Source organism: Chaetodon auriga, chromosome 14 (assembly GCF_051107435.1).
Source record: "Chaetodon auriga isolate fChaAug3 chromosome 14, fChaAug3.hap1, whole genome shotgun sequence".
Lineage (NCBI taxonomy): Eukaryota > Metazoa > Chordata > Actinopteri > Chaetodontiformes > Chaetodontidae > Chaetodon > Chaetodon auriga.
Genome location: NC_135087.1, coordinates 16350599 through 16374983, shown reverse-complemented (window position 1 = coordinate 16374983; position 24385 = coordinate 16350599). Strand labels below are relative to the sequence as shown.

General features: G+C 44.3%; 2 protein-coding genes across 7 annotated transcripts in view; one reads left to right on the top strand and one right to left on the bottom strand.

Moving 5' to 3' along the window:
* Positions 1-6665, top strand: part of ralgapa2 (Ral GTPase activating protein catalytic subunit alpha 2) — an 85375-nt gene extending 78710 nt beyond the window's left edge. For 3 of the 6 annotated variants that reach the window (XM_076748387.1, XM_076748391.1, XM_076748386.1), the window contains one exon: positions 3927-6665. In XM_076748387.1, the coding sequence (XP_076604502.1) occupies positions 3927-4084 (158 nt within the window). In that variant the 3' untranslated portion in view covers positions 4085-6665. Of the gene's footprint in view, positions 1-1736 lie in introns of all 6 variants that reach the window. The other 3 variants (XM_076748389.1, XM_076748390.1, XM_076748388.1) reach the window with 3 other exon arrangements.
* A 1923-nt stretch (positions 6666-8588) lies between these two features.
* On the bottom strand, positions 8589-11293 carry insm1b (insulinoma-associated 1b). Its single transcript, XM_076749465.1, has one exon. The coding sequence runs from the start codon at positions 11093-11095 to the stop codon at positions 9617-9619; it is 1479 nt and encodes a 492-aa protein (XP_076605580.1). The 5' UTR covers positions 11096-11293; the 3' UTR covers positions 8589-9616.
* Between the last annotated feature and the right edge of the window lie 13092 nt (positions 11294-24385).

Here is a 24385-nt window from a genome sequence, read left to right as displayed (position 1 = left end):
AACTAATCATTATTTTTGCATTGATTCATCAGACAGTTTTTCCTCGATGAATCTTTTAGTCTATAAAATGTAGGAAAAAAATCAGTAGTGGAAAATGCGCATCATGAAATGATCCCAAGGAAACATCTTCAAATGGTCAAAGGAGTTCAGTTTCCAATCAGAGAACACTCCGAAAACCAGCACAGTTCCAGTTTGATAAGCTAGATCCAGTGAATGTTCAGTATCTGTGCTTTAAAAATGACTTGACAATTATTTGAGTGGCAGAATTACTCAGTAGATGAATTGACTCCAGCCTCTACTCACAACTGTGTGTTTTCATGTATGCTTATTTAAAAGTTGAAGGCTGCTCTGTAGCTAAAAACCATGACCGTGATGTGTGTGTGAGATGCTTTAGGCCACGTAAACAATCCTTTATCATCGTACTCTATCATGCCTGACCGTATGTGTTCCATCAAGGTTACAGCTTCTGTGTAGCAGTGCTGGCTGGGTGACGCTGCTCCTCATTCTCACCCCTCTGACACATCCAACTGCCCTCCCATGCCTTGTGTGCGCGTGTGTGTGCGTGAGTGTGAGAGAGAGTGCAGTTGTCCGCGAGTTTGTCCATCCATATGTCTGTCCGTTCCATCCTGCTCTGGCTCCCATTGCTGCCACTAACATGTCATCCATGCTCCATGACAGCGTGCAGGCGTTGGCCGGGGATGGTTTGGGACATGGAGTACCCCTGGGCCAAACTGGACTGTAAGACTCTGCCTGCTTCCTCCTCACTAGGCATGACGCCCAGCCCCAGCCCACCAACATCCATCCGTTCATTCATTTAGGTCACTGTGGACCCCGCCATCGTCAAAAAACTGGGGGTTGCGCTTGATTTAGCCCTTTCGTTAAAGTGGAAAGCAGGTCTGGAATTCAAGTACAGATTCTGCATGCTGACGTCTAGATGAAGCGCTCCTGCAGTGTTTCACCAGTGTCTGTAAGGCATTTAACCCTTGGCCCTCTCCTGTCCATCATCCATCTCTTTACCTTTTTGGCTTGTCAGTGTCCTCCACAGCCTTGTGCTCCAGGTTCCTGAATGCAACCTCACCCTCATCCTGCAACTTCAGTCCAGCCAGTCATGGCTTCCTGCATGAGCAAGTCCATCTGTCGTGCAGACTTCATCCACAGTGCTTTGCTTTTTGCTGTGTTACACCTGCACTGCTCTGCTCAGTTTTTTTTATTGGTTTGTTCTTTTCTGTTCATCCTCTAACCTTTTTGTTCAAAATGAATAACTGTACACGAGAAAGCAGTGCTTCACTCTAGTGGATTAAACAACTTGAAAGCTCCCATGACCCTCTGAGGTGCCTTAGCGTCTTTCACTTTTCTCACCCTATAACCCTCTCTAGTAGCGGTGGTAAATGTTTCTCAGCCTGCTGTTGCCAAGTAAACTGTCCACCATTCATGTTTTGGATTTCACAAGTCTTAGTTTTGAAACGTGTGAGTTGGACAGATTTATCAACAGACATTCCAGCCTCAAGGTTTCTTCAGAAAACTGGGACTTGTTGATTAACTCTTCACCAAATCAGTTAACCACGTCTGACTTTTGAACCCTCCAGCGGCAACTAACCTCAAGGCCATCTGAACGTCCCCCCGAATCACTGACTTCTGAGCGGCGTTGTGTTGTGTTCTGCTGCAGTGTGGTATGGTGTGTGTCGGTGTGTCCGCTGCACTCTCACATGATGCTCTACTCTGTTTTTCCCTTTTAGATTAAAAATGTCTTAAAGGTCCAAATACTGTTTATGGCGAAGGTAAGCCCCGAGTCAGACCGGAAGCTTGTTTCCGTCCAGTGGACTACCTACCCCTTCGCTCGTTCACTCATCCTGGCTGTTCCCCCACCCACCCCTCCTTTTTTCATTCAGTACTAACCACGCTTTATTTACTGAGTGCTCTGACAAAGGGAAGGGGACAGAGAAACCAGGCTGTTTATTTGGGGGGTGTCCTACTGTTTAGGCCAGGCTGGTAATTGAAAGTGATGCACGGTGGGGACAATTAGCACCTGACTAAGTAGCAGCATGAACAATACGGCTACACTTCTGGCCCTCGCTTCTGCATGTGGCGCGCCTTTATCTCTTCCCTCAGCAAACACTTTTCTCTTTTCTTTCTTTCCTTTTTTTCCCCCCCCTCAGTCCCTCCACCCCCCTCATTTCCTCCTGTTGGAGTGTGCCTGTTTGCCTGGGGCAGACTCTGAGACTAACACCTGCCGCACTGGAAGACGTCTTTGTCATCTAAAGCCTTGTTTGAACTGCTGCAGAGGGGACCAATGGGATAGCAGGGCCATTTAAAGACTTTCTTTCTTTGTTTTTTTTCCTTCTTTCCCTCCCTTCTTCTTTCCGTCCGAAATTAACCTGACCACGAGGCAGTTCGGGCTGAGCAAGGAGCGGAAATGCTGGGGTGTAACGATGATAATGACACATTAGCATCTTCTGGATCTAGATGATTTCTTTTCACTCAGCAGCTTACTATGAAAATTCTTACATAAGGCCATAGTACAGTGAAGAACATCATTTGGAAACCGATGCAACCACACTCATTAAGTGCCACAGTGGGAGTGATGACTGTTTAGTGCAGCATGTTTTAATGGCCGCTAAACGAAAAGGGAAGTCTGTTGAGTGGGTGGTGAACTGTACCACGCTATTGTCTGTGTGTATTAGCTGTAATAAGTGGTTGCCTTCCTCCTGTCATATGTCTTTACAGGCAGCCAATGCAGCTGGCGTTTAGTTTAGAAAACTAAGTGTTTACTGTAGGAATGAGTAGAAGAATACGGGAATGCAGGATTTGTTCCGTCCATAAGGCCAGCCCACATTTTTAACCAAGCCGATGTTTTTTTTTTTTATATTCATATGCAGATTTGTAAATACACGTTTGGACCCCCCCCCCATCTCCCCTCTAGCCCCTCACAAAACACACACCCAATGTTTCATCCATAGCCCAGCCCTCCTCTCCCAGTGAGCCGCAGCCCTGGATGCTGCCGGTGTCCACTGTGCTGCTGAGTGTCTGTTACTCCAGCCATCTGCCATTCCTTTTAGCCGCTGCAACTTGAGATGCCTCTGAAAAAATGGCAGGAAATAAAAGGACAGGAAAGAAAATAGGCAACCAGATGCCATCTCCACAAAGCAGAAAAGTTGTTTAAACTTGAGGCATGGGGCAGAGGCAGGTGGGGCGGGGGGGGGGGTCATGGTTTGGGGTTTGGTCAGGGGCACACTGAGGAAGTTAAGGCGGCGTTCACAATACTTGATTGTCCTCGCCAGCATTTGATGCCCACCTCCCAGCATATTACTATTTGCCATCTCGTAATCATGGATGAGAATTTTTTTTTTTTATCTATTTATTTATTTATTTTGTAAAAGGACAATGTTTGACAATGGGAAGGCTCCGCATGTTCACAACTAGAGCATAATGTGTAATTTTATTTTCATTCAAAGCATTCTGCTGTCACACTGCGAATTGAATACTTTTTTTTTTTTTTTTTTCACCAGTAGATACAAAGGTTACCTCTCATTTTTTATATCCTATAAGCATCTGGAAAAGCTGTGCTGGGAAGAAAGGCAGCTTCCCTTTTAACAGGCTCTGCTTATCTGCAGCATGTGGAAAAAGCATGTAATTTCTCCAATATTTTATTCGCTTTCTCAAATCTTTAATGACTTAAGAGGTAGGACGAACTCAAAGCCTGACACTGTCTGTTTTTTTTCTTACAGTTTGCGTTGTAAGTTTTGTGAATGTTGGTGACAATCTGATGAAGTGGGTAATTTGGGTTGTGGGAGCAGCCACATGCATGACAAAGCATGCTGGGATGAGCAGCAGTCACACAGAGCCCAGTGAGCTCCTGCCATGTCTGACCAGCTTCTTCTCTGTCTCTTTCTGGGTCCAAACTGACCCCCCCACCCCCCCACTCCCAGGCTCCTTCACCTGCAGCGTGAGCACCGAATCCGGAAACACCTCAGGAGTGACGGACTCCGCCGACCAGGTTTCTCCCACAATGCCCCGTGCCACGAAGAACCGAGTTTCTGGAAAACTCCGCCGGTCAGCCAGCGCTATAAGCAAATCCTCTAACTGAGCTCTTCAACCCCATCCCCTTGCCCCCCCCCCCCCCCCCCCCAAGTGCAGCCTTTAATCTTTTCTCGAAGAACCTCACACACCCAGCCGTGACTGCAAGAGATTTTTTTTTTGTTTTCTTTCCGTTTTGTTTTTCGTGTATTGTTTCACTTTGTTTCACATAAACATGTAACTGGAGCATATTGCAATTTTTAATTTAAGTGGCAATCATCGATTTCGTTGATATATTTCCATTTGTTGTGGTGTTTAACTGCTTAATCGAGGTGGACATGTGACTAAGCTATTTATGTTCATCCCGGTGGTTTCAGCTCAAGAATCAGCAACATAGGAAGACTCGACTGAGAAGTCTTAAAGCGGCACGTGATTAAAAAAAAGTCATTTTTGCTCTCGCTTTCTAGCGCAGACGTGAGGTGTGCTAGAGACAAAAGCTCTTACTATAGTAAGGGAACGGGAGACTGCTTTACCCTGTTTCTACATCTCATCTATTTCAACACTTAATGTGACGAAGCACTGAATGACACAGCTGTAAATGGCATCATGCTAAAACTGCACAAGAGATTGGTATTCATTTATACACGTGTCTGCCTTTTTACCTCCTGCTGCACCTGCCGCAACCTTTCTGTGTCAACGATACCACTTCAGCTTGGACCACGTTGGTGGACCCTGTCCCGACAGTGAAAAGGAGAAAAGACTGATGCATGGGGAAAAGCTCCCCAGAGTGATTTCTACACAGTGCACTGCTCCACAGCCCCTGTAGCATGTGCAGTCAGAGGATTTTTAATAGTTTTGAACCCACAGTGGACAATCAATGACGTCTTTCTAACTCGAGCTGAATGGAAATTTGTTTTTGTTTGGTTTTTTTTGTTTTTTTTTTATCACTCTGATTTTCCTTTTTAAATGAATTCCAATGGATTGTGTCTTGATTTGATTTATGCAACTCTGCTGGAATGAGGAAAGACTGCGTTTGTAATTGTTTTCTGATGTCGTTAACGTAGGCTCATGTCCGGTAATTGAATAAGTTCCTGCTGTCTCTTTCCTCGGCTATCAGTTTCCCTGTCCTGTGAAGCTAAGACATCGACATTCCAACGTTCCCGACCAACGTTTTTGCACTCACTGTCATTGATTAACTAGCATCGAATGTGTCTCTCTGTTCTTGGATGTAAATTGCTTTAAGTTTTATTTGCTGATGTTTGCTAGGTGTACATAGAAGGGACTATTTGATGAATTATTTTGCTGTTGTGTTGTATTATGTCTTCATGTGCTGTTTAGAGGAAAAATACCGCCAGAGCCTCAGGTGAATCTCAACTCCATGCACTGGTGCGAGTGAGAGAGTGAGTGTGTGCATGTATGTGTGACTTTCTGGTTGAGCTTCTCACAGTGCCTGTGTAATGTCTGTCCCCTAAGATGCTGTCCCACACCCACCTCAGCTCCCCGTAATCAGATTTTAGTACCTCCTCTTCATCATCTGAGACAGACCGTGGAAGCCCTGCGTCACATGTCCTCGTTAACAGTCTTAAACAAAGTGTTGCCTCCCCTGCGCCTCTAAAGGTCACTGTCACTGTGCTTCCCACAACAAAAACAGCAACAACAGATGGATGTGCAATCGCAGGGTTCTCCGTTGAGTCTTTATTATAGGTGGTGTCCTGCTCCGTCTTTATCCGTGAATGGAATCAAGTGGCACCGACTCCTCCTCTTTCCCATGAGCCTCTCCCCATGTCGCCTCCTGAGGCCACAGGAGGGGAGTCAGGGAAGGGTGGGGGGGGGGGTTAGGTGGCATGCCAGAGCTGAACTCTAACAACTCTCCTAGCAACAGCCAGGCCGGCACTCTCACTCCTCCAACCTGCCGGCTAGGGTTGTCATGGTAGCCAGGTGTTCAACACACACACACACACACACACACATTATACACTCACACCCTCTGAGGGCTCCACCCAAGCTGCAACACTATCCCCATCTGTTGCACTACTATGCCTTACTTTCCCCACGCTCTCCTGTCATTTTTACTCTCACATCTCGCCGCCTCCTCTTGTTTGTTCATTCCTCAGAGCAGAAAATGGGGAATCCAAACAGCGGGAGGGGTTTTTTTTTTTCTTCTTTTTTCTTTGAAGAATGTATAGATATATAGGCCTGGATCACATCTATGGTTTTTATTTTCCCCAAAGCCACTTGAAGGAACCACACAGGATGCTGATCTAAAGATTGTAGGTTGTAGATGCTGTCTCTTGAAGGGGCCTGTGCTCCCCCTTTGGTGGCTTAGTTGCTGGAGATGTTGTTTGGATCAAGATAAGGATTGTGCGTCTTAAATGCGTGAAGAAATGAGCTAGTGTTAGTCCTAGTATGTTTTTGCTTTTCTTCTCGTTTTAGAAATCCTTGTACATTGTGTCAAATTTGAGGGCTTCAGCGCCCTCTGAATATAAATATATTAATGCCTGTAATATAATCTTTGTATAAGAGAAAGATGAAAAAAAAGCTTGAAGATTTCATCATTACTTGTCAACATATCAAACTGTTTTTAACGACCGAAGTCCTGCTATCTTTATTAGAAATGTGAAAATTGAAACATTTCATTAAATCAAGTTGAAATTGTGTGCGCCTTTGTCGTTTTTCCTTCTCAACAACGCATCAGCTAATTGTGCAACCTCCGATTTTGTGGAGTGCTCCTTGTGGGTTTATCTGCGTGTGTGTGCTGACATGATGGTGCTGTTACCATGGGCTTTCTGACCCTGGCCCTGCAGTACTCACAGCAGCAGGGGTAACCTGACCCTCCTCCCATCTGTCTCCCCTGCTGCTCAGCCCTGCTTAGGGAAGGCCAGCATAATGGGCCAGAGATACAGGTGCAATGGTTGCAGCACCTACGGGTGCTCTGCCTCGCCTGGGTCACATAAAGAGGCAAGAAAAGCACTTGATCATAATTGGATCCCTAAAACTGTGTGAGAGAGAGAAAAAAAAAAAAAGAAGCTTAACGTTACCTCATTTTCACCCAACTCACGCTGTCATCATTGACTGTTTGCAACAGAACAGGCAGGGGCTGGATGTCCCAGACCCTCCGAGGCTGACATTCTCTGTGATTACTACCTGATTGTATTATTTCATGTGTTACACTGCTGGCTGTAGTCTATTTTCACACTTCAAATACATCTGTCTTGATGTACTGTCACTGATGCCTTAAGGGGGAGTAACACTCATATAAAAAAGTTTGTGTTACTCTTTTTGGCCTTGGACTGGTGCAGAGATTAATGAGCAGAAACAGAAACAAAGGAGAGTTGAAGTCAGCGTAAGGGTGATTTATTTTTGATTAAATCCTTATAACAGATTATACAGCAGCTGCACTGCTCTGAGGTGAGCTCTGACTGACTGTGTGTCTTTAAGTCTGAGGTGGCACAGTTGGAGGCTGCCTGCTAAATAACAGCTGATTTAATGCTTTGCAGGTTCTAGGGGTCAGATATAAAGCCAACTGAGCCCCGGTGCGTCCTAAATCAACAGAAAACCAGCAAAAATCGAGCTGCATGAGTCGTCCAAAGCAGACAGATGTTTTACTGCTGCAGAGGTGAGCTGCGATCCACCACCTCCTTGTACTCCTGTCATGTCCTGACATGGTATTAAGCAGGGAATTTATGATTAGGCCCTAAGTGCTTCTCTATGGCAGCGAAACGGCGTCTATTGAGCCACTGCAGCAATGATTTACTGCGAATCAGTCTGATAAACGGCGAATCGAAGGCAAAGGTTTGGCCAAGAGGGCTTCTAAGGTTTCCTTTTCCTGCTGAGGACCACAAAATAGATTCGCACTATTTTGGAGTGTGACCCGCTGTGAGAGAGATGATGGTACAGAGGAGGACTGAGGTGCAGGCGTTTGAATGCTGACATGGTTCAAACTTATAGGGTGACCCGCCGAGCGCACTCTGAGAAGCAGCTTTAAACCACCTGATGGGCAATAAAAGCAAGATTAAAACTGGACTTTTTCATAAGAAAAAATAGTTGTGAAATAGACCAAAAAAAGAAAAAAAAGACGCACAAATCCACCAGAATAAACTCTTAAAAACAGAGTGAAGTGTAAAGATTCTTTTCAGTCGTATCTGATCTTTGGCGGTTTTAATTGGCGCACTGGGCAATTGTTTGAAATTGTGTCCTGAAAATAAGACCAAGGGGGTTTTTCCTGACAGCTCAAAGTCGTCCAAATTCATTTACATCTCATCTTGGCATGATTATGTATTGCAAAGAATTTGTTTTGAGCCATAGACTCCACTAAAAAGAGAGCATTACAGAAACACTTCATGAGTAACTCAGACTGGGATCAACAGGCGGATTATTTCAAAAACTTGTGTCAATAATACAAAACTTCCTCCAGAAATGTGGTGATTTTTCGTGAAGACATGAAGCTCATAGACACTTTTTTTTTATTATTATATCTGAAAAAGTGAGACCACCTTGAGACGTGTGTCCTTTTGAAAATATTTTATTTCGATAGACAACAACGATATACACATACAATCAAAGCGCTATAAAAGCCAACATTTAAGAAAAATAACTTGTCCTTAAAAAAGATTGCATCTAAGGTAAGAGCTTTACGTTTTTTTTTTCTTTTTACAAGAGCTGTGAAGATTGAAGATTAAAACCCGACCCACGACAAATATCACAACTCATACTGTAAATCTGACCCAAAAAAAAACAAAAAAAAAACCCCAACATAAAGTACATTAAAATAAAAACATTTTGGCTATACGACATGTAAACTGCCAGAACGATTCACAGGAAAAAACCACAACAAACACAATAAGTTACATAAAATAATTAGAATAAATAAATAAATAAACATATGATGAAAAATATTGCAACAATCTTCAATAATAATAATAATAATAATAAAATATGTGCCAGCATTCAAAATTAAAACAGTCTATGATGACTTTTTTAAGGCAGTTATACAGCGGGATTTGGACGTGTATGTAGGCTATGTCGGACTAGGCTTATTTGTATACTAAAGGCATTTGTGGTTCTACTAAACAGGGAATGCTTCAGTCACTCTTTTTCCGTCCCACCAACACACAGTTGGTAAGTTCTGTCACTCACAAACTAGCGTAAAGCTACAGTGATGGAGCAATCATGGTCGGTGAATCCAAAAGGCTTTGATGGGGGGGGGGGGGGGGTTCTGAGATTCTTAAGACATTTCTTAGGTCTAGAAGCTATCATTGAACACATGTGCTGTCCTAGAAAAATACCCTTTAACAGTCAAACTAACGCTTTGTATTCTTTTTTTTCCCCTTGATAAACTAATTTGAGAAAGAAAATCTCAAAATAGGCCTATATGTAATTCAAATATAGAGAGAAGCATTGAACAATCACTGATTGGCATGGAAAAGACACCTCATTAAACACCACTTAAACATCAAACCGCCCTGCCTTTCATTGGCCTAAAGTTATGGCAGTGAGCATCACAAACTTTTTTCTTTTTTTAAACCCCAAAGCCACTTTTTTGTTTCTCTTTTTTTTTTTTTTTTAAATTCCCCCATGAAAGGCACGAGTTTTTGTGTTGTCTTTAGCAGGCGGGGCGCACCGGCATTTGGAGCAGGATCACCTGCCTGTTCTCCGAGGGGTGGCACTTGTTTATGTGCCTGGTGAGCCCCGGCGAGCTGTAGAGAGTGGCGGGGCAATATTTGCACGGGTAAATCTGGGAGGAGTGCATGAGGCGCAGGTGTCTCTCCTGGCCGGCCCTGCTGGTGAAACTCTCCCCGCACACCGGGCACAGCAGGCAGTCCACCGGGCTCAGATTGAGTGGGCTTTGGTTTGAGGCTTCCTCTGAGGATGATGATGATGATGATGATGATGATGATGATGATGCTGAGGAGGCGGAGGAGGAGGAGGAGGATGAGACCGGAGCCTGCTCTGCCGCGCGGTCGCTGGTTTGAAACCCGTGCTCCTCCAGCACTTTCTTTTGCAAGGCCTGGTGTCCCATGATGTGTTTTCTTAGGTATGCCTGTCGCTTAAACCGCTTCCCGCAGAACTGGCAGTCATAAGAGCCATCTTCAGAGCCAGACTCGGACAGACCTGGACTCGGGGTGTCTCTGTCACTTATGTCTTTGGCTTCGTCGCAGACTGACTTGACACCTAGCGGTGGCATTTTGGCCATCTCGGGTTTGATGCCCTGTGCGGGTGACATGGCCGGTACGCCGGTGGTCCGTGGTTTGTGCCAGCGGCGGTGGGAGGCGAGGTTGGCCGGGCAGCTGAACATCTTATCGCACTCGGGACACCGGTACTCAACCCTGACGATGCGGGAACATTTGTGCTGAGCCAGAGAGAAGGGATCCGCATACGCCTCCTTGCACAGCTGACACACAAACTCCCCTAAAGGCTTGTTTCCTCCGGAGGACTGTGCCCTCGGCTTCATCTCCACCGGCCCCTCTTTGATTTTGAGACCAAGCACGGGAGAAGTCGTCACCTCGTCTTCAAAGTTGAGTTTTCTAATGGCTTTGGGTTTCTTGGAGGCAGGTTTCGATTTGCGCTCTGTGCCGTCAGCCGCGGGTCTCTTGGTACCGACCCGGTTGCTCGGTGCCGGGAGGCTGCTGGTGGTGGTGCCGCTGCGGCTGCTGTTGCTGGTGCCGATTTTCAGGTCGACCGGGGCGTACATGAGATGGTCCAGGCCGGAGAGGGAGGCAGGTGTCGGGAATGACTCGGCAGAAATGGGCGAGCCTAGATTGAAACTTCGCTCAAAATATCCCCTGTCGTGCTCCTTGCTGATGGGCCGGGTGGGGCTGTAGAGGGCTTGGCACACCGCCTCTGGATTGCCGAACTGTGCCGGCTTCTCCAGTCTTGGCACCGGCGCCTCAGCTGCTGTGAAATCCGGCGATGCTGCGGCGCGGTCCGGACTGGACGCCACGGACATCGGCGGGGAGGGGTCCGCCTGACACGGCAAGGCAGCTGGGGTGGGTTGCTCCTGGAGGTCATCTTCGTCTGACCGAGTCCTGTAGGAAACATGTGCAGATTTCTTGTTTCTTTTTACCAGGAATCCTTTTGGCATCTTGGCGAGTAACAGCGGAAAGGCACTTCGGGGAGGTGGGTGAAGTCTCGAGTATCCAGGTTTGTTAAAAATATGGCAACACTAGAAGCTTATGGGACTTTATCTCCCCAGTAGATCGATCCCTCTGTTGCTGAAATGTTTTCGTCTCCAAGGCATAGCTCCACTCTTTTTATGCCGGAATGATGCTATTGTTCTCGCCCCCCCGTTGCAGCATCCCCGACCAATCGGATGAAACCAAGATCCCAGTGGATTTGATTGTGGGAGGGCTTACAGCCTGGGTTTGGTGGATTTCGTTGGAGGATGTGCAGATAGCTTAGCAGATGCACTGGCGGTTTATTACATTAATGTGTGCGCTCAGCCCCTCCCCGACAGAGGCACACGCCGGGACCCTCCTCTTTTTACGGTCTGATGGGCCCCTATACAACTGCACACGTGCCACGGCTTTGTGGATCTCCTCTGGGGGGGCCCGGAGCTGCCAAAAGGAAATGTCCATCACTGCCACAATCATCACAATTTAGAATTAAGACGGGGATGAGACAAGCTTGGTTAAATACAAACCAGTAGCTGAGTTTCTTTCCATTTCTGTTGTGATGTTGCTTAAAGAGGAATTCACCTACACAAATGTAAGAACAGATTCTCTCAGTTCAGCGTTTCAGGTTGTTGTTTTCACCCTCATGTTGTTTACAGTTATTTATTTTGTCTATCCGTGCTCCAGCGTCTTTTACGCACGACCTTTACGCACATTACGCGTGCCTCCCAACAATCCAAATAGCCCGTTTTTTATGGGGCTTTATTTTTTTTATGTCTTAAATAAACACTGTACAGGGAGTGTTTCTTTATTTTAGGGCACGTGTCTGTCTCGGTAGTTTAACTCGACATATAAATCAGACATCTCGCTGCATACATAAGTAATAAGAAGGCCCTCTGGTCTTTGTGCACAATAGCCACGTCTGCCCGTGCTTGGATATCCCTGTCCTTTTTTTTTTTTTTTTTTTTTTTTTTTTTTTTTTCGTTTGAAAGGCAAATTGACCTCTTAACTGTGAAACGGGACTCACGGCCAATCTGGCCCACAGCTAGACGCGTGCTGGGCGGAATCAGTGCTCCAGACAAAGAAGGCCGCAGCCGGGGCTGGTCTTGCAAAATGCTGCACAGATATATCCAAAGCTAAAATGAAGCTGCTGCTGCTGCTGCTGTTCTTGCTGGAATGGAACTGCTGTTTGGACAAATATGTGCCGTTTTCAGGGCGTTAATTATTGATTACAGGCCAATTCTGCTGAAAGAAGCTTGTAAGATTGAAGTTTGCACTGAACTGAATCCAATGGTTTATCTTAATAATTTCTTTAAACCAAACTCAGTTAGAATGAAACTAATTCTACAGTGTCCTGTCTCACCAACAAAGACAACTTTTTTACTACAAATACACGTGGCCCGCTTTCTTTACCAGCTCCCCCATGGTTTCTGCGCATACCTCATATATTGTTTGTCTTTTTTTTCGTTATAATGGCTAAATGTAGGCTGCAGTGCGCCACTTGGCAGAGAGTGCATTCTTTTTCCTTTCAGTCGGCAGACCAGGGAGGAATTAATCTCCATCGTCGTACATTGTTCCCCTCATTTGCATAAAGCTGCAGTATGACCAAGTCAAATAATTACACAATCGGAGCTGAGCCGCAGGCCTGCGCCTCCCTTTCAATAGGCCTCTGTGTCCCCGTGCCTTCTCACCTGCCTCAAAGCACACCGTTATTTTGGTTGGATAGGGTTAAATGATAGATTTGTTAAAACTGGAGGGAAAATGGTTTAAATTATTCTCAAGAAAGAGATAAAACCAGATAGAAACTTTTCCACGTTTTTAAGTTTGAGAAGTTATTTTTGAGGCAGGCTATTCACAGAAAAATCACATTTTTAATTTTTTTTTCTAAATGTTTTTCCCGTTCCTAATCTTTGACGCGTTATCTAAATCCGTTTTTTTTTTGCCTTTTAATATTTGATCTAATATATAAATGTCATCCAAACTTTTTTGTTCACGGTATCTCCTTTCAGCCTCCTCTGCTCTGCTCTGGTTATCTCAGTCTGCACCTATTAGTTGTGCTTTGTTGGGACTACACGCTTTGATGGCATTTTAACGAGTTCCTCTTTCTCCCGTAATAATTTCCGTGGGGCGCGTGGGCCGGTGTGCTGTCTTGGCTGCATCGACGCATGCGCGTGTTTGATCAGTGGCGCGTGCTGCCCTTGCGGACGGGAAGCATAGGCGCCTAATTAGCATACAGCTGCAGCAGGCTCCACCACATCCTCCTCAACCTTATCGCATGCTATAGGATTTTAAATGCCATTTTCTACTTTCTTATATGCTCAGTTGTCAATGTAATGACTTAGATTATATGATAAAAGTTGAAAACACGTGAATAAGTAATGTTTTAAAATGTCTTTATGTGGTGTTGAATCATGTTTCCATACAATAGCTGTAAATTTGTCCAGCTCTCTGCTAACAGTCACTCTAAAATGATGTCTAGGCTGTTACAGGCCTCATAGTTCATGAATTAACTGTATTACAAGAAGTTTGAGTTGAAGAATTGAGGGTGTGTGAGCTCCTGTCCTCAGTGCTTACTTCACTGCACCACCTACAGGATGAAGAATTAATGCTGAGAACACACAGGGAAAGTGTACCTCCAGTATCCAAAGCATTGCGCTCAAATCTTTGCTGGCATCTCACCGTGCTGTTTCTGTCGAACATTAACTCGGTTACCAAAGGAGCTGTGGAGCACCTTGGTTGTTTGACAAAGATTAGATTACCCTTATTCTCACCACAGATGCACAGAAACCTTCTGTACTTCCCAGATGAATGATCAGTTCCATGTGCTTTGTCGACCCAAGCCAATTTGAAAGTGCAGTAGGACATGACTGTAATTGGTGCTCACTACATGGCCACCTTCAATGCATTGTCAATCAATTATTGTAATGGATTAGCTGAGGTCCTATTCTGGCTGCTTGTAATCTGATAGAGGGCTCTTTCAGCACCATGGAGAGAGCCAGCGAGGGACCCAGATTTAATCAGGCTGGCTGTGGACACAGCACAGCCTCGGCTTTAGCCTTTGTCCCTGAATGTGAGAGCAGGCAGGCACCAACAAGAGAACAATGGCACGGTAGAACAAAAGTGCCAGAGTTTAATGAAGTGATTGGTTTTTAAATATAGTTCTATATGAGCTTGTTTAAATATGTTTAAACTATTTTTACAGAGGGAAGGCAACTCAGTTCTTCTCTGTTCTCCCATTGTTTTTAGTTGCTCTGTTGTATTTTTGGTTATTAATCTCACACATTTATTAGTTTTATCTTCACTGTAAGTGAACTCTAATATATCTGTTGCTTGTGTCTGTTGTTTTTATGGAACAACTCACAGCTCGGCCTGAGAGAAAGAGCCTTTTCCCCTATAATTAGCACTGTTGCTGTTTGTTGACGTGCTCTCTCAGGACAAGAACTGTTCCCAGAGAAGGTTCCTTGGACCTGACAAATGTACACAAATTGCCAGGATCCTCTGTGACACTCTCAGACATTTTCATGTAATTTCCAGAGAGAATTAAAGTTTCAGTTCAGTTATACAACATGACCCTGATGATAGTTTGTGGAAACTGAATCAAGACACTGCTGAGTTTTCTGTTCTGTCTTGTGTTTATATATGAAGACGGAGATGTCTGCCATTTTTTTTATTTACGTTATTACCAAATTCAGCTGCGTCCTATCATACGCTCTTCATTCCCAGTGACTGGTTTCTCATGGAAGACCTGGAAAACCATCTGTAGGCAATCTCAGGGGGGTCAACGTGTCACCGTGAAATAGCAGTTAGCCTGCACTTGTGGAGCAACAATAGTAAAAGGTTTGTAGGGACCTTCTAGAAAAAAAAAAGTCAGACTGTAGTATCCAGAAGATCAATGGAGAAATTGCCTGTTTGGCCATGAGAGCAACACAGAGGTCACTGTCTAGACTTTAAAGTGTACTTTAGAAGGATGCCCACGAGACCAGGTCACCGTGAAAAGCCCTGTAAAGTGGTACAGCTCTGAGCTTAAGACTAATGGACCTCCGTGTTGACTGAGAATGTCCCTGATGTCATCTGTACTTTTGACGGTGATGCTGATGACTCTGTGAGGACAAGGACAGATCTTTTTGGCCTTTTTTTTATTTATGAAAAGGTTCTGTGAAGCTGGCTATTAAATGTCTTTTTGGGACATACTGTATATCTACTATGTCCTGTAGTTCATCTTTAGAGTGGCATTCTTTCAAATTCACCAGAACATAAGTAGAAAATGCATTATTAGCAATTGTGAAATATTGCTGATGACTTCAAGGAAAACCCTGGATGCTTTCACTCTATATAGCTCATGCTGTGTGTGCACAGACATATGAAGAAAGGCTTCAAAGGGACAACACCAGCTCTTCTTTACCTCGTAAAGAGCTTCTTACTGAAAAGAGGTCTTCCTGGGTATCAGGTATATCAGTAGCTGGAGTCCCAGGGGCATGTTTAATTCTAATTTACTCATCAGAAACATCAGAGTGTCTCTCAATAATCTCCACAGTCCTTTGGTTGTTTGGGGTGGAGTCCCCTGTCAGAAAGCATGCCCTGGAATGTTAAACACTAATTCACCTCTGAGCTGTGGAGGTGGATGAAGTGATTGTTCTATCTGGGAGCTGATTAAAATGGCTCTGGCCTGTTTCTCCCCTCTGCGTTCACCTCTGACGTCCGCCACATTCATTTCTGTATTCATGAGCGGATGAGAAAGTGCAGGCAGAGCGGCTGCTGTATTACAGATAATAAGGCCAGCGGGCACCACATTCGCTGCCACAGGTTTCCCCCTGCCCCGGCTCATTCAATTACTTCATAAGAGTCCTCTGAGGCACAGCTGCTCTATGGGGGTGAAGAGGAGTAAATTGAGGTACATTCATGTAGACACACACGCGTGCATGCACCTCACAGATACAAAGACGTGGAGGAGGCGCACACACTGCAGCAAGGCAAGCCAGCATATAAAGGATCTTACTGACAGGCATTTGGCTCAGCAGTCACTGCCTTTCTCATGTGAGTAGACAACAAAAAAGGTCCACCCTCTGTTGCTCACTGGCTGACTGAAGATTGTAATGATATTGATAATGACTCCATGTAAGAAAAATGAAATCAGGGCCATTGCTCATAGACTCCATATATGAGGTCACCATTATCTTGATGAAAGTGTGGACAGCAGCTGTATCATCTAGGAGCATGAAAAATGGACTCTGGCAGACCTAATGGGCCATTTCATTTATCTATTGACATATGGAGCTACACATTGGTCATCTCTCTCATAGCCTTAAACTATCAGTCAGCTTATCTCACTTGTTCATACATTAGACTCTGAAATGTCTGTTAACTCCACGACTAATGTCAGATTTTAAACATTAGCTCTAAATGTGGAAGGTCTGCGGAGAGTTAGCTCTCGGGAGAAGGCTGGGTGCTGTCCATGGTGCTGAACTGAAGTTTATGATGGCAGCTGCCTCTTAGTGCCTCAGGCTCTATAAAACAGGGCCAGTGGGAAATAAAAGTTGGTGCCCTATCAGAGGCTTTAAGCATCTGAGAGGTGAGAGCCATCATCGTGAACATTCACAGTCTTACTCTCAGAGGAGTAGCAAACATAATGTTGATCATTTTTTTTTATTTTTTATTATTTTTTTTTTACAAGAACAGTTTTCCACTTGGGTAAATAATCCTACATTAATTTCTCCCTTGTTTACGGTCACTATGCCAAGCTAAGATAACCAGCTGCTGGCTCCAGCTACATATTTGCTGCACAGAAATGAGAGCAGTGTCCTATTTCCCATCTAACTCTTGGGGAAAATGTGAAAAATGTGTGGCTCAAGTATGCAGGCTAAGTAAACCCTTAACGTATGTACATTAAGAGGAAAAGCTTTTGTTGACCTTTGACTTCGGAATGGTACATTTTCCAAACTAAGAATTTCCAGAATTTACATGCTCTTCGTTAGATGGCATAATTTGCATTCTCTTGTAATTGTGCTGCTTCCTTGATTATTAAATGATCACCCTAATTAGAGAGCATAATAGGGTTAATCAGACTCTGCTCATCACACTTATTATTATTCCTGCAAAAAATGAAGGAAAAAGATACAGTACTTGATTAATTATATCAGCCTTTTCATCAGCTGGGCTACCATTCCCCCCTCTGAAATTAATATCATGTTGTAAATGGAAGGAAGGAGCTGGCCGGACACAGACAGATGAAAGATTTCACTCAAATTAATTAAGCACTAATTATGCTGTGGGAGTTGGGAGCAGTTTGCATAATGAGCTCTATCAAAAGAGATCAGTCATGGAGAGGAGCTGTAGAGTTTCTATACAGCCTTTAGATGATACACAGACACCACTGCACAGCATGAAGAGGGCTAGCAGAGAAGTGGGAAGAGGGTTAAAGCACTTCAAGGCTCGAGTCGTGAGGGTGAGGAGTGTTTTGTTTGGTTTGTCAACATGCTGTGAACCAGAAGCTTCCTGGCTTGGCAATGTTTTACGCCACAAATGTGCATTATTTCATTCTCACTTAAAGATATTACATCTGTCCTTGGGCTATGGGCCTTTTTTTTTTCTCTCATCTTAAGCATCAGATAATGAATTCCCTGCTCAGGCAAGAGGCAATAAGAACAAAACGTCCCTTTAAATTCGAGCTTATCACAAAAAACCTGCATCCACACTCCAGGGAGCTTTAAAGACCTTAATCACCTCTCACTCCAATTCTTCTGGTGTTCAGTTATTGTTGATCAGGGACTATACTGTGGCTATCTATTTAGTCAATGGGAAAGGGGATTAAACAGACAGAAACTCTCTATGTCTTAATCGACTGTTTAATCACAGCCACTGTGTAGTGTATGGAGCTGAGTTACTTGAACTGATTTGTGCCACAGCAGCAGCAATCATGCATAGGCTAATCAAGGTGCGCAGCCCAGCACTGCCCTTCAAGGTCTCCGAGTGGAATTACAAAGACTATGATTAGTTAATCAAATGAAGAACCCAATGTCCTTTCTTTATTTGTGTATACACCTTATCTAAATGGAAATTGTATAGCTGAGGCACTTCCAGAAGGACACATCTACATGTGAATGATCGTCCTTGAGCCCTCGCCAGTGAATACAGAATAAGACCTTTCATTCCCAATCATCGTGTTATGGCATCATGGAGACTTTTACATGTCTGAATTATGTCTGTTGTCAATGCTCACGTGAATGATGCAATCACTCAGTCTGTTGTGAAGTAAATCAGGAAGCACTAGACGGCAACTCTTCAGATACACATGCTGATGTGAGGCAGAATGCACACAGGTGGTGGAAGTGAGGCAGCTTATTGGTATTACATGAAAAAATACTAACCAACTTGCAGAAGGCCAGTATGTATGTTTACATGGCACAGATATAGTTTTTATTTGTGTGTCTCTCACTGCATAATGAACGTTTTTAGGTCCTATATCTTGGTATATTAAAAATGGTAACTGCCACTGGATCTGGGCTCTGGTGGGTGTGCTCCAATTACAATGATCAGGGTATCACACTGCTCAGCCTCTCAACCTTTAGGGTGCTATGAAGGAGGCTACAAGCGATGGTCAAACCTCAGATACAGGACGAGGAATGCAGCATGCACGTCCAGCAGTGGACCAGCTTTTCACCCTTGCAGGGCTGCAGGGGGGTCATGGGAGTTTGCCCATCCAGTCTCCATGTGCTCTGTGGACTTGGAGAAGCCCTTCATCCATTTCCCCATGGAATGCTGTGGGAGGTACTGTGGGAGTAATGGGTACCACTGCTACGAGCCATCCGGTCCCTATATAACCAAAGTAGGAGCTGTGTCTGTATTCCAAGCAGCCCCAAGTGAAGGAGTTCAAGTAGCTCAGGGTTTTATTCAGAAGTGAGGGAAAATGGAGCGTGGAATGGACAGGCAGGTTGTTGTGGTGTCGGCAGTGATGTCGGTATGGTAAGAGACTGGTGACTGGTGAAGCTGAGCTGGAAGGCAAAGCTTTCAATTTACCAGTTGATCTATCACCTATGTTCACAAGCTTTGGGTAGTAACAGAAAGAATGAGGCTACAATTTCGGACACATGCTCAAGGGATTATATATATATGTGTCTTTTTTGGCCTGGGAACCCTTCAGGATCGCTCAGGAGGAGAAGGAAAATGTTTGGGAGAGGAATGTCTGGGCTACCTTGTTTAGCCTACTGCTAAGGATGGATGGATGGGTGGGTGGGTGTTTTTAGGCAGCATTTGCTAAATACACCTTATCTTAATAACCTTGGCTAATATAATATGTAACATTCGTACAATGAGGGATGACTCGCAAAGCAATATGACCAGTGTTAACAAGCAACGACACTAGACAAGGTAGTAGTTTGTTTAACAGTGTCTGCCATGTGTGTGGTGTCTGAGAGCTGTTTCTAAGTGACTACACATTCTATATTATGCTGCATGGGGGGACAGCTACTTTATTTAAGCCAACAAGAAAAGGAGTTTTTCAGTGGATGCTTAACATTATGTTTATCTAATTGGTTAGCAAATGGTTCACCTGGTAGACTGACATTTAATAGCTACACATTGGGCATAATTTGATTCATGCTTATATTGAAATGCACAAGCTAAAGACGCCGAGATGTGCAGAGATGTCTAAATAAACAAGTGCTGCCCTCTTTGGTTAGCTCTGTAGGTCTCCTTGTCAGTAGCCCACAAACTTAAAAGGTTCTGTTTTCTGTACAAATCTAATATTGCGCTTTTTGTGGCAAGAGATTTAGTTTAAGGGATAGACACAAGTCAACTTTGATGAGTGGCAGAAAACAATGCATTAATCTGCCATAAGACTAACCAATTTTGCATCATAAGCATGTATTCAAGATGCGCACTAAATTACATTTAGATAGATTTGGATTTTATTATAAAGTCATTTTTTTTTATCATCAAAGCAAACCTTTCTTGACCACACGTCCTTCTGTCAGACATGCTGTTAGACATTGTGACTGTTGTTCCTGAAGAGAAAAGACTTTCCCTCCATTGCATTGTGATAACTTCCTTCCAGGGGCGACAGACTTGACCTGCTCACTCCTCCTAGAATCACCTCTATTATTTGTCAGTGACAGCAGCCCTTTGGAGGGGTGGGGGCCTCCCTGAAAGATACAGGGTCGTGGATGTCCCAATCCATCTCTGTCTGCCAAACGATTGATTGTGATTTAGTGCGTGGGGCAGGAGATGGTGGGGTTCCATTCTGATGAGCGATAGGTGGGAACCCTTTGACTCCAGCACATGGCAAGCAGAGGCAGCGCTATGATGAGGGGTCAGAGGCAGCTGGTGGGGGTAACTGGGGTGGATCTGGGGGCTGGATGGAGGCAATTGGGGGTTTGCATGGATCACAAGAGAGAAGGTGTTAGAGATCCAGGACAAAGACCCCCAACGAACCGCCAGAGTCTATCACATAGCCCATCCATCACCCATCCAGCTTTGCGTTTAGCATAACGTTTGCTAGCTAATCTTTACATCATCAGTGATAATGGAGATGATAGTAAACAGGGTAGGACTATAAGGCCATATAGAGGCGGCATAATGCCAGCTGGATGAAATTAATGTCTCAAATGGAACCTCGCATTAAAGGGTTACTTTGAGGAGCTACAGGCTGAGTGACGTTTGTTTGAACATCAGTTAATGGTTACACATGAGTGTACGGTGGAGCTGGCTGGATGCTTTGAGATGATCAGCTTCCTCTATTTTTAATTCTGAATGAAACTACCATGAATCTGAGGGGATTTTCCCCATATTGTGCTCCAAGAAACTCAGAGGAGATATTCGCCCTGATTAGGAGAATAAAAACTTGTCTAGTGTGAAGAAGATATGCTTGATGTCCCGTCAGCTGTTCTAATTTCCCAGTTCTCCTCCAAACATCACAAGACTCCGATATGCACAATAAACACTATCACGATCTGGAAATCAGAGGGAAATGGCTAATATAATCTTAAAATCACAATACTCAGGGGCAAAGTTCAGAAGGAGTATTCTTCCCATTCTTGACTGAGTTTTGTCTCCCAGCTCAGGTCTGGTGTTAGACACAAGCTGTCCTTGGATGGATGTTAAGCCCAGCCACAGCCTCGCTTCAGTGGCCCGCTCTGGCAGCTTAACTCCATAATCAACCTGAGAGGCCTCGTTAAGGCCAAGTCTTGAAATTAGAAGACAGACGAGTGGAATCGATTGTGGAAATGTGATGTGTTATGCCGGATTTTTTTTTATACAATGAGAGCTTTATCTGGTGGTTATTTTAAATCACACTGATCAAAAAATGATTTCACACATAACTTATGCATATATCCAGTACTTCAGACTCACCTGGCAATAATTCCTCATGCAACATCAGTATTGTGAGGGCAGCAGTGAACAAAGGCCGGCATATTGTCAATCACAGGAAGCTGTGTCAGCCAGGTGAATGCGTAGCCTGTAACCTGATCCGCTGTTGACAGAACAGGGACAGGTGCTCCAGTCAAACTAATCCATACATGCATGTTAGAGTCTAGGTCATCCATTAAGGCAGATTGATTCAAAGCTTTAAAAGACGACTGCTCAACAATCCCAAGCCTGGTCTCTGCTGTTGGCACAATAATTGCAGTAATGCAAGATGGTCTGCATTGGAAAGGGAAAGGAATGTTCAGTGTTTACTCAGCTAATGCTGGAAACATTGTGTCACACAGGGGACAAGGGAACGTCCCTGAAAATGATGTCTGAACTTTATGAAGGGAAAATTAAATAGCTGGGAGGTTTGTCATCTGAAGCATATAGGAACACAAAAAGATAGCTCAGCTTTATTTAGCTAAAGATTTCTACTTGCAAAAAAATATCCAGGGCTTAGGAAGGTTTGATGGTGTGGATATGTGTGGGCACTTATTCTCATACCTTGCATACCCATTTCACATTATTGCCTTGAGTGATAAAAAAAAAAAAAGAAAACACCATATAAACCAGAACTCACTTTGATTCAGTGTTATTATCAGACCCACTCCCATGAGGCCCCAAATGCCAAATAAAGGTTTACAGGCAGAGGCCAGACATCTGCTGCTCTCTGATTGGTTGACAAGCCAGCAGCAGTCTCACCTGTTATCCACAGCCCAGTGCATGGTAAACACCCTCAGTCAGAGCTGCTGGGAGAAGGAGCCCATCTGGTCAGCAGTATTAACAACCAGCTCTTTAACAATGGCTTTCAGGAAAAGGAGAAGGGCACAACAGGCTATATCAGCCAATAAAAACAGGCTACGCATGACATTTAGCGCCTGATGCGGGGCTCAGCAGTATACAGGTTACCTACTGTCCGCACCAGCCCCTGGCAATAAAACAAAAGGCAATCTCAAAGAGCGGTGGGGATGCTGTGCGTAAAGCCGCCCCTTTCAGTTCTTGATCTCATAATTTGTGTGTAAATATGCAGGCAGAGTATAAATTCAACAAGCATGACGGGAATCATTTTCATATGAACAGCAAAGAAGTAAGAGGGCAATACATTTAGTTATGGAAACACTAATATTCTCAGCTCTTCATGGCCATCCCAGTGGGAAAGCGTCATTGCATCCGAGGTGGGAACACTTGACAGCTCATTTTCTTTTGTGAAGAACAACTTTTTTTTTTGCACATATAACGGAATATATTAAGAAACATGAGACACATGAGAGGAGAGAGCAAGGTTCAAACATCTCGCTGTCAAAGTAAAAGCGCAGTCACTGCAGAGTTGTGCTTATTTGACTAAACAGTGCCATCTTGTGTTCATTCAGAAACTCTGGAAGGCGCAAATGACGTGAAAAACATGAATACTTGTCATTTTTATTAAAATAGTTTATCTGTTGTTAACGTACAAGTGTCTCATGACAGAGGATTAAGGATTTTTTTGTAAATCTTGTGCACCATTTTCTGGATATTTTCATCATTTTGCACGCTGTTCAGTGCTCTGATGCAGCTTTTTGTGGAGCCATGCTGCAGATCAGTACACAATAGAAACCCTCATCCACAAACTGGCCTCTGACATTAGAAAACAGGGGTAACTCTGGCTTATTAGATATTTGATGTGGCTCTATTTTTACTAGAGGCCCCACCTGGCATACAAAGGATGGAGATAAAGTCTCTAAATAAATGAGACCTGGGGAATAGTAAGAGGTATGTGAAGATAGAAAGGTTCGGAATGGAGTATGAACAGCAAGCAATGGGCTCTCTACAGCTGCTGGCACTAATGAGGATAATTACCCCAGTAATAACATTAGCCTATCTGAGGGAATGGAGGGGAAGGACAAGTGGTTGTGTTTGTGTGTGTGTGGGTGGATGTGCGAGCGTGTGCGTGCGTGTGGTTGCAGCATGTGTGTGTGCGTGCACGGCATGCGCGTGCCTTTCCTTCTATCTCACTTGCAGTCTCTCCCTCATTCCCTGAATCTCAATATCTCTTTGTTAGCCCACAATAATTGTATTTGGGCCTCATATCCGCCATATCAGATTCGAGTTTGTACAAGGTAATTAGCAGGGGAAGGGAAGCCTCCACACCAGGAGGACAAATGCCCCCATGACATCATTCTGGCTCCACTGTGGAGGGGAAGCTTTCCCCTCCCCACCCTCTCTCTCTCCCTCTTCCTCCTCTTCATCTTTCTTGTCATTCAGCTGTCAAAAAAGAACACTGAATAGGGGTAAAAAATGTAGCGGCAAGCGAAAGTTGATGACATTGAAAAGGAGGAGAGTTGGATTAAGAAGATAAAGAAATGAGGAGAAGAAAGAGAGATAAAGGGGAGTAAAGGGTGGAAAGTGATTTGAGATGAGATGGAGGGCTGTGTTTTCGCCGCAGGCCCGTAATCTCCAATCAGCTTTGACTAACAGACAGCGGGGGAAAGTTCCTCGCCGTTAATGCGGCTTGCCATTCAGAAGGAGCCAGTGTATCCAGCTGGGAGTCGGGGGATGAGGGGAGGATTAACTGGCACTCAGGTGGAGAGAGATGAATAGAATCAGATGGAGGCCCTGTGGATGGTCACACCCTCTCTCCCTCCATCCATCACTCTTTTCTTTTTAACTCAGTGAATGTATGTACTGTATGATTTTAGAGTGGAGTAACGAAAGCAAAAGCAGATTTGATGTTTCTAATGAAAAGACAGTTATTCCTTTCATACAGCTGAGCAGCTGTGACTGACAAACATCATGCCCTTTAATTTCAGATATCTTAGCTGACCCTTTATGGTAGTATAAAGATATTTTTCCTCAGGCCTCCTTCTTTGGTCATCTAATCTGAT

What these genes read in the sequence shown, in the direction of transcription:
- insm1b (XM_076749465.1), bottom strand. Translation starts at nt 11,095, where the DNA reads ATGCCAAAAGGATTCCTGGTAAAAAGAAACAAGAAATCTGCACATGTT.